General features: G+C 47.2%; 1 protein-coding gene across 1 annotated transcript in view; it reads right to left on the bottom strand.

The window, feature by feature from the left end:
* The window catches only part of ANKDD1A (ankyrin repeat and death domain containing 1A), a 45,030-nt gene that overhangs the window by 15,882 nt on the left and 19,186 nt on the right, over nt 1–9,962 (bottom strand). Inside the window, exons 7-9 of the mRNA XM_025390413.1 lie at nt 9,347–9,445; nt 8,698–8,796; nt 5,736–5,834 (exon numbers count right to left, since the gene is read on the bottom strand). Of these exons, the coding sequence (XP_025246198.1) occupies nt 5,736–5,834; nt 8,698–8,796; nt 9,347–9,445 (297 nt within the window). The remainder of the gene's footprint in view (nt 1–5,735; nt 5,835–8,697; nt 8,797–9,346; nt 9,446–9,962) is intronic.

Raw genomic sequence — 9,962 nt, 5'->3', positions numbered from 1 at the left:
TAAAAAAAAAAAAAAAAAAAAAAAAAAAAAATTAGCCGGGATTGGTGGCGGGCGCCTATAGTCCCAGCTAGTCAGGAGGCTGAGGCAGGAAAATGGTGTGAACCTGGGAGGCGGAGCTTGCAGTAATCTGAGATCACACCACTGCACTCCAGCCTGGGCGACAGAGCGAGACTATGTCTAAAAAAAAAAAAAAAAAAAAAAAATCTATCTATCTATCTATCTATCTATCTATCTATCTATCTATCATCTATCTATCATTCTATCCCCACCGTGCATGGTGGAGACCATCCTCTTACCTAAAGCTCTCTCCCATCTGTCAAATATTTTTGTCATAATTTGTTAATTTTAACCATTCTGAAAAGTAGTATATCATAATGTATTTCTCAAAATGTACTATATCTCAAAAAGTAGTATAGCATAGTATATCATATTACACTTCCCTAATAGCTAATGCTGTTAAACATCTTTTCATGTGCTTATTTGCCATCTGTATATCCTCTTCAGTGAAATGTCTATTCATGTCTTTAGCCCATTTTTTTTTTTAACCTTGAGTTTTGAGAGCTCTTTATATACTCTACACACTAGCCTTTGTAAGACACGTGATTTGCAAATCTTCTCTCTTGGTCCGTAGCTTGTTTTTTCATCCTCTTAACAGATCTTTTGCTCACAAAAAATTTTAATGAGGTCCAATTAATCAAATTTTTGCTCCTATGGATCATGTTTTTGATGTCAAGTCTAAGAACTCTTTGGCCCAACCCTAGATCCAAAAATTTTCCTCCTTATATTTTTTCTTTTTTTTCTTTTTTTTTTTTTTGAGATGGAGTCTCGCTCTGTTGCCCAGGCTGGAGTGCAGTGGCTGGATCTCAGCTCACTGCAAGCTCTGCCTCCCAGGTTCACGCCATTCTCCTGCCTCAGCCTCCCGAATAGCTGGGATTATAGGCGCCTGCCACCTCACCCGGCTAATTTTTTTTGTATTTTTAGTAGAGACGGGGTTTCACCATGTTAGCCAGGATGGTCTCGATCTCCTGACCTCGTGATCCGCCTGTCTCGGCCTCCCAAAGTGCTGGGATTACAGGCTTGAGCCACCGCGCCCGGCCCTCTTTATATTTTTTCTAAAAGCTTTATAGTTTTACACTTAAGTCTGTGATCCATTTTGAGTTAATTTTGTATAAGGTGTGAGATTTTAGTTGAGGCTCATTTTTTTGCCTGTGGATGTACAGTTGCTTCAGTACCATTTTTTGAAAAGGCTATCAAACCTTTCTCCACTGAATTGCTTTTGCATCTTCAATAAAAATCAGTTGGACATATTTTCTTCTTCTTCTTTTTTTTTTTTTTTTTAGATGGAGTCTTGCTCTGTCACCCAGGCTGGAGTGCAGTGACGTGATCTCGGCTCACTGCAAGCTCTGCCTCCCGGGTTCACGCCATTCTCCTGCCTCAGCCTCCCGAGTAGCTGGGACTACAGGCACCTGCCACTACGCCTTTACTTTCTGGCACTACAAGATGCTCCAGACTCACCCTATATGTTAGTATTCCCTGCCCTAGTCCTAGACTTAGCCATTTTCCCAAAGAATCCTGTTTCCTTGTAGTAGAGAATTTGCACCCTGCTTTGTTCACATAACTATATCTTTAAGGTCTTTCCATACAAGTACATATTTTGAAAACTGTCCTCATTCTTTTTTATTTATTTTTATTTTTATTTATTTATTTTTATTTATTTATTTTTTGAGACGGAGTCTCACTCTGTCACCCAGGCTGGAGTACAGTGGCACAATCTCGGCTCACTGAAACCTCTGCTTCCCGGGTTCAAGCGATTCTTCTGCCTCAGCCTCCTGAGTAGCTGGGACTACAGGCATGCGCTACCACGCCCAGCTAATTTTTTGCACTTAGTAGAGATGGGGTTTCACCATGTTGGCCAGGCTGGTCTCGAACTCATGACCTCATGATCCGCCTGCCTTGGCCTCCCAAAGTGCTGGGATTACAGGCGTGAGCCACCGTGCCACCCAACAGTCCTCATTCTTTTTTATAGTTACACAGAATTCCATTGCAGGGATGGGACATAATTTATTACATTGTCTCCTAAACATGGGTTTCAATATTTTGCTATTACAAATGATAGTGCAGCAAAAACCTTGTACATATTATCATTCCATACATGTGGAAGTATGTCTGTACAATAAATTCCTAGATTTGTTGAGTCAAAAGGCACATGTATTTGTATGTTTTATACATATTGATAAATTGCCCTCTGAACAGATTATACCAATTTCTACTCTTTCCAGTAATATATGAAGGTGCCTATTTCCCTACAGCTTTGTCAACCCACTTGGCAAAACTTTTGGATTTTTGCAAACCTAGTGAGTGAAGAATTGTATCTCCATGTAGTATTAATTTGGATTTCTCTTTTTTTTTTTTTTTTTTTTTGAGACGAAGTCTCGCTCTGTCGCCCAGGCTGGAGTGCAGTGGCGCGATCTCAGCTCACTGCAAGCTCCGCCTCCCGGGTTCACGCCATTCTCCTGCCTCAGCCTCCCGAGTAGCTGGGACTACAGGTGCCCACCACCACGCCCGGCTAATTTTTGATATTTTTTAGTAGAGACGAGGTTTCACCGAGTTAGCCAGGATGGTCTCAATCTCCTGACCTCATGATCCGCCCACCTTGGCCTCCCAAAGTGCTGGGATTACAGGCTTGAGCCACCGCACCCGGCCTGCATTTCTCTTAAGAATCCTCTGTGTTTCCTTTTCTACCAAATTTCTCTTCATAACCTTTGGTCATTTTTCTCTTGTGTTGTTTGTTTTTTAACTTTGTAATGATTTGTGGGACTTTTTTTTAATTTTAATTTTTTTTAGAGATAAGGTCTCACTGTGTTACCCAGTCTGGAGTGCAGTGGTGTGATCACAACTCACTGCAGCCTCAACCTCCTCAGCTCAAGTGATCCTTCAACTTCAGCCCCCAGAGGATCTGGGACTATAAGTAGGTATCCACAACCACACCCGGCTGATGTTTAAATTTTTTGTAGATATGGGGTCTTACTATGCTGCCCAGGGTGGTCTCGAACTCCTGGACTCAAGCAATCCTCCCACCTCAGCCTTCCAAAGTGTTGGGATTACAGGTGTGAGCCACTGCACCTGGCAACACCTTCACTTGTTATGAATGTGTCTTTTGACAGTGTTACTACCAGCAAGTTACTTTTGGTATTAAAAACAACGCAAATACAACAAATAAAAGTGACACAAATAAATAAATAGGCAGCAAAAACAGCTAATATGAAAAGGAAAACAACATACTCAATGTGGGTAACAGGAAAACTTCATAGTTTGACCACTGGGCTGGCATCAGGATTCTGGTGTCTTGATGGGCAGAAATAAGTAAGCATTTAGCCTGAATTCTTTCTAGCTGGAGGTGATACTCTTTACACAGGGAAAACTGGGAGGGCATTAAAAAAAAGTCCTTGCTTTACTAGGCCTTTGGAATCAAGGATGCCTTTCTTCTCTATATTCCAATGAATTGTGTAATACTGTTTCTATAATAAGTTTAAATATAGTACTTGTTTTAGTTATAAGAAATGATCCCTTTCTGATATAAACCACAGATGTTTCCTTGTTTATATAATAGGAATAATAATGGTACTTATAGGTAAGGAAACGGGCCCAAAAAGGTCAAAGTAGCTTGCGCAAGGTTATTCAGTTTGTAGTGCCAGCATACAAAGCCAGGCCTAACACCAAAGCCTGTCGTTTTTACATTTTAATTATTTAATTCAGCTTGATAGTTATTGTCAACTTGCCTTCTAGAAAGGTAGTTACCATTTGAAACTCCCACTACTTTTTTTTTTTTTTTTTGAGACAGTCTCACTCTGTTGCCCAGGCTGGAGTACAGTGGAGCGATCTCAGCTCACTGCAACTTCTGCCTCCCAGGTTCAAGTGATTCTCGCGCCTCAGCCTCCCAAGTAGCTGGGATTACAGGGATACACCACTATGCCTGACTAATTTTCTTTCTTTCTTTCTTTCTCTCTCTCTTTTTTTTTTTTTTTTTTTTTTTTTTTTGAGGCAGAGTCGTGCTCTGTCGCCCAGGCTGGAGTGCAGCAGCACAATCTCGGCTCACTGCAAGCTCCACTTCCTGGGTTCACGCCATTCTCCTGCCTCAGCCTCCCGAGTAGCTGGGACTGCTGGCTAATTTTTTTGTATTTTTAGTAGAGACGGAGTTTCACCGTGTTAGCCAGGATGGTCTTGATCTCCTGACTTCGTGACCACCCACCTCGGCCTCCCAAACTGCTGGGATTACAGGCGTGAGCCATCATGCCCGGCCTTTTGTTTGTTTGTTTGTTTTTGTTTTTTTAAGACAGAGTCTCGCTCTGTCGCCCAGGCTGGAGTGCAGTGGTGTGATCTCGGCTCACTGCAAGCTCTGCCTCCCGGGTTCACGCCATTCTCCTGCCTCAGCCTCCCGAGTAGCTGGGACTACAGGTGCCTGCCACCACACCTGGCTAATTTTTTGTATTTTTAGTAGAGACAGGGTTTCACCGTGTTAGCCAGGATGGTCTCGACCTCCTGACTTCATGATCCGCCAGCCTTGGCCTCCAAAAGTGCTGGGATTACAGGTGTAAGCCACCGCACCCAGCCACACCTGGCTAATTTTCTATATTTTTTGTAGAGATGGGGTTTCGCCATGTTGCCCAGGCTGGTCTCGAACTCCCAGCCTCAAGCAATCTGCTTACCTTGGCCTCCCAAAGTGCTGGGATTACAGGCTCACGCCACCATGCCGAGCCCAATTTTTTTTTTTTGAGACAGAATCTCACTCTGTTGCCCAGGCTGGAGTGCAGTAGTGTGATCATGGCTCACTGTGGCCTCAACCTCCTGGGCTCAAGCAATCCTCTTGCCTCAGCCTCCCAAGTAGCTAGGACTACCTATGTACACCACCACGACCAGTCAGTTTTTCAAAAAAATTTTGTAGAGATGGGATCTCCCTAGATTACCCAGGCTGGTCTTGAAGTCCTGAGCTCAAGCAATACTCTAGCCTCAGCCTCCCATAGTGCTGGGATTACAGGTGTGAAGCACTGCACTCCCAAAGTCTGTGTTTTAACCAAAAGATTATATGGTTCCTGTGTGTGGACCAAATGTATAACAGGAAGAAGATTAACAATTAAGTGGACAGATAGGCAACATAAAAGATAAATAGTAAAACCCAATGCCTAGGTTTGGCACAGTGACTCATGCCTGTAATCCCAGCACTTTGGGAGGCTGAGGCAGGCGAATCACTTGAGTCAGGAGTTCATGACCAGCCTGGCCAACATGGTGAAACCCCACGTATTTTTCTACCAAAAATACAAAAATAATTAGCCAGGCGTGGTGGTGTGTGCCTCTAGTTCCAGCTGCTATTCAGGAGGCTGAGGCAGGAAAATTGCTTGAACCTGGGAGGCAGAGGCTGCAGTGAGCCGAGGTTGCACCACTGCACTCCAGCCAGGGCAACAGAGCAAGACTCGTTCAAAAAAAAAAAAAAGCCCCAGTGCATAAATGAGCAGAGAACAGGAGCTGATAGTTCAGTTCAGAGGAATTGCAAGCTTGGTTTCTAATCCTATTACAGCTACAACAGTATTTCACTCTCCTAAGTGCTGCCGGCTCCCCTACTCCTGGTCCACACCCCAACCCCAAGTACCCGATGTTTCCGTTTCTCCTTGTGCTTCATCAGTGTGCTCATGGAAGGCTTTGCAATGGAGACCCCCTTCAACCCTCGCACCCACGCTTACATGATCAGCCACGTTGGTGCAGCCTCCTGCGTGGATGAGGACCCGAGACACATCCTCCGAGCCACTGAGGGCTGCATAGTGAAGGCAGCTCAGGTTTTTCTAGAAGGAAACAGGCATCAGTGCAATATCACAAGGACCCCTCCTACTGAGGTTTGCAAAGCTCTTTGAGATTCATTTTTCCATCTGAGTGTCTGCTGGGAGTATTATCCCCATTAAACTGAGGCTGGAAAAATCAATGACTTTCCCAGGCCTGGTGACCAGTAAAAGGAACTCACTATGGTCTCAGTCTTTTCCTCACCTCCTATCACAAATGCAAGAATGTAGACCAAAGCCTGCCCAAGTCTATGGCTGGTAAAGACATGCAGTCGATTGACTCTAAGGAGGTGGTTTTCTTTTTTTTCCCCGAGACAGAGTCTCACTCTGTCACCCCAGCTGCAGTACAGTGGCACAATCTTGGCTCACTGCAACCTCCACCTCCCAGGTTGAAGCAATTCTCCTGCCTCAGCCTCCCCAGTAGCTGGGATTACAGGCACCCGCCACCATGCCCAGCTAATTTTTATATTTTTAGTGGAGACGGGGTTTCACCGTGTTAGCCAGGCTGGTCTTGAACTCCTGATCTTATGATTCACCAGTCTCGGCCCCCCAAAGTGCTGGGATTACAGGCGTGAGCCACCACGCCTGGCCAGGAGGTGGTTTTTAAAGAGGAAGACAAGTAAGATTTGCCAACACAGAGCAAACTCCACCCAGCATGCACTGCCCAACACAAGCTGGTCTTGGCGCATCCAAACAGGATCCTGGCAGGGCCAGAATGGAGGCTTGGTCTCAAAGTGCTCTCTTTCAGTCAGAGCCCAGCCCAGCCCAATGATCACCTTGCACAAGGCACACACCAGACAGGCCCCACTAGGGTGACCCACTGTCTCAGTTTGCCCAGGATTGAGGAGTTCTTGAGATGTGGGACTTTCCATTTTAAAATCAGGACAGTATGGGGCAAACCAGGACTAGCTAGCCACCCTGCTAAAGTCCCAACTGAGTGAGTACCTGTGGTGTGTGGGACTCAGTCCATCTCCCAATGGGAAATGCAGTTACCGTGGGCTTGGTACCTCTTCCGAGACCCTGCACCATGACATTCTGGGAGGGGTGGGAGTGTTGAAATGGAATGTGGCCTCTACCTGAAACCGCAAGCTGAGGCTGAAGCCCAAGTCCTGGCATGATGAGCAGCTCCAGCCCACCACCCAGTGGCCACCCAGCTGGGTGCAACCTTCCCAGTCTCTCTTTTCTTTTTTTTCTTGAGACAGGGTCTCACTCTGTCGCCCAGGTTGGAGTACAGTGGTGCAATCATAGCTCACTGCAGCCTCAAACTCCCGGGCTCGAGCAATCTTCCAGCTTTGGCCTCCCAGAGTGCTGCGTTACAAGCATGAGCCACCTTGCCCAGCCTTTTTTTTTCAAAGCCAGTCAAATTAAGCAGTGGGGAAATAAATATTTTTTAGCATAACATTTTAATTCTCTGTTTTTCAACTGCCTGTGTATTTTTGCTATTATTTATATTGTATTATTTATTATTAATATTTTTGCTATACTATTGACATTTAGAACAAAGCAAGAATTCCAGAACCTGAAGCCATTCAACCAGCCAAAAAGGTTATTTGTCACTGATACAAAAATAAAAAGCAGGCTGGGCGCGGTGGCTCATGCCTGTAATCCCTGCACTTTGGGAGGCCGAGGCGGGCGGATCACGAGGTCAGGAGATCGAGACTATCCTGGCTAACACGGTGTAACCCCGTCTCTACTAAAATACAAAAAATTAGCCGGGCGTGGTGGCGGGCGCCTGTAGTCCCAGCTACTCGGGAGGCTGAGGCAGGAGAATGGCGCCAACCTGGGAGGCCGAGCTTGCAGTGAGCCGAGATCGCGCCACTGCACTCCAGCCTGGGCGACAGAGTGAAGACTCCGCCTCAAAAATAAATAAATAAATAAAAATTAAAAAAAATAAAAAGTAAAGCAAAAACACCAACTCACTACCTAAAGAAAGGCCACAACCCCACTTTCCAGGTCATAGAGGAGAATTTTTACTGGCAGAATTGATGAGTACAATGGGGAGAAAGAGAAGAGGTTCATCCAGGGCCACATCCCAAGCCCCAGCTCTGTCAGGGGAAAGCTTCGTCAGTGGGTGGGAGCTCTGGAGTCAGGGGAACAGGCTTTTGAGACTCAACTTTGCCTCGTACTAGCTTGTGACCCTGCGAAAGTGCCCTCAAAGCTCCAGTTTTCTCATCTGCAAAATGGGTGGAATTTTTCTGAGGTAACAGTTAGGAAGGGGCTTTGTGAACTATCAAGAGCTCAACAAATGGAAGACACTAACAGGGCCAGGTGCAATGGCTCCCACCTATAATCCCAGCACTTTGGAAGGCTGAGGCGGGCGGATCACTTGAGGTCAGGGGTTCAAGACCAGCCTGGCCAACATGGTGAAACCCTGTCTCTACCAAAAAAATAAAAAACTAGCCAGGCGTGGTGGTACACACCTATAGTCCCAGCTACTTGGGAGGCTGAGGCAGGAAAACTGCTTGAACCCAGGAGGCGGAGGTTGCAGTGAGCCAAGATCACACCATTGCACTCCAGCCTGGGTGACAGAGTAAGACCCATCTCAAAAGAAAAACCAAAAAAATACTAACAGGTGTTGAGGTGTTGGGCCCTATTATGTCCTGGGCACTGTGTTAGATATTTAATCCTCACAATAATGTAAAAAAGTAAATGTCATCCCACTTTATAATTGGGAAACAAGGCTCAGAGAGGTTAAGTAACCTGCTCCGGGTCACAGGGCTCAGCAGTGGAGAAGCCAAGATCAGAACCTGGCCTGCTGCCTCGAAGCCTCTATTCACTCAGGGTTCAGGAATCACTGTGGCCATTACTGCCGACACGGCTATGGCTCAGCAGACAAGAGCAGACCGCAGTCTTGGGAGGGCCTGGCTACCTGGGTGAGCGCATTCACGGTGCTCCCAGCCCTGAGGAGGAGCCGCACACAGTCAGGGTGGGTCCCTCCAGCAGCCGCATGCAGGGCAGTCAGACCTTCCTGCAACACATAAGGAGAGCAATGAGGATGGTGGGGAGGCCCACCCAAGTGACCCCCAATCCCACTGTGAGAGGACGCCCCTTGTGCCTTGGCCCCAGGGCCCCTTGAGCTCTCCACTGCCCTGCCCCTGGGAAAAATGAGCTTTCTTGTTTGTGATCCCATGAGCCCCACCCCTGAAGTCCTCACTTTGTGGAGCACACACATGGCATAGTCACTCCTGGCTCCACATCTCTGCTCACGTTCTGCCCCTCCCGCTCTGTCTGTTTCCTCCTACTCCAGCAAGCCCTCCCTCTCCATCCTGTCCATGGCGACGTCTCCCTTCTTTGAACACACACTCTGTGTCTCACTTATTTGGTGATCCGTCCTGCCAAGTGCCACCATTAAGCCTGGAGTTCAGTGCTGCTGCTTGTCTTTCCCTGGTGGGCTCTCAGTTTGAGATCATGCCCTCAGCCTCCTGGCTTTAGACTGCACCATGGATTGGTGGGGGTTCCTCGAAGGCAGACAGCAAGCAAGGGTCATGCATCTCGCCATCCCCCAGGTGGTGACTCACTGCATTCTGCTCCTCCAGGTCCAGCCCGATGTCCACAAGTCGCTGCAGCACAGCCACATGGCCCCGACCAGCAGCCAGATGAAGGGCTGTGTTCCCCTCCTGCAGGAAAAAGGGCTCCTGAGAGGCCAGCAGACCAGAGAGCCCCAGAATCACAGACCTGTGATGAGCTGCAGCCATGCACACTGGGTCAGTGCCACCCTGCTCCTGACAACTGTGCCAAAAACTACAACCAGGGGCAGATTGCAGGGCCAAGCCCTGGTCTTTCTTTCCTTATACTTCAAGGCAGGCACATTGCTTAAAAATTAAACAAAACCAATTCTACTTTCCACGTGCCCATCTGAAGCCAGTCCCTCCTCGGGTCCCCCAAATCCATCTCCTCTCACTGCTCAAGGCCCCAGCAACTCTCCCCTGAGCTCAGGCTGTTCCAGGCAGCTGCTTGGTTCAGTCACCTGCCTCCCTCAAGTCTCTATGTGAGACGTTAGTTTCTTATTGAGTAGCGTGGCCTACCCGGGCCACACTCTGAAACTGCAAACCCCACCTCTGTCCTCCTGAGCCTATTTTCCTGCCCTGCTTTTCCTCTCCCCACTGCACGGATCACCTTGCCAACACACTCTTG

Source organism: Theropithecus gelada, chromosome 7a (assembly GCF_003255815.1).
Source record: "Theropithecus gelada isolate Dixy chromosome 7a, Tgel_1.0, whole genome shotgun sequence".
NCBI lineage: Eukaryota > Metazoa > Chordata > Mammalia > Primates > Cercopithecidae > Theropithecus > Theropithecus gelada.
Note: the sequence above shows the minus strand (reverse complement) of the source record. Positions and strands in the feature narration are given on the sequence as shown.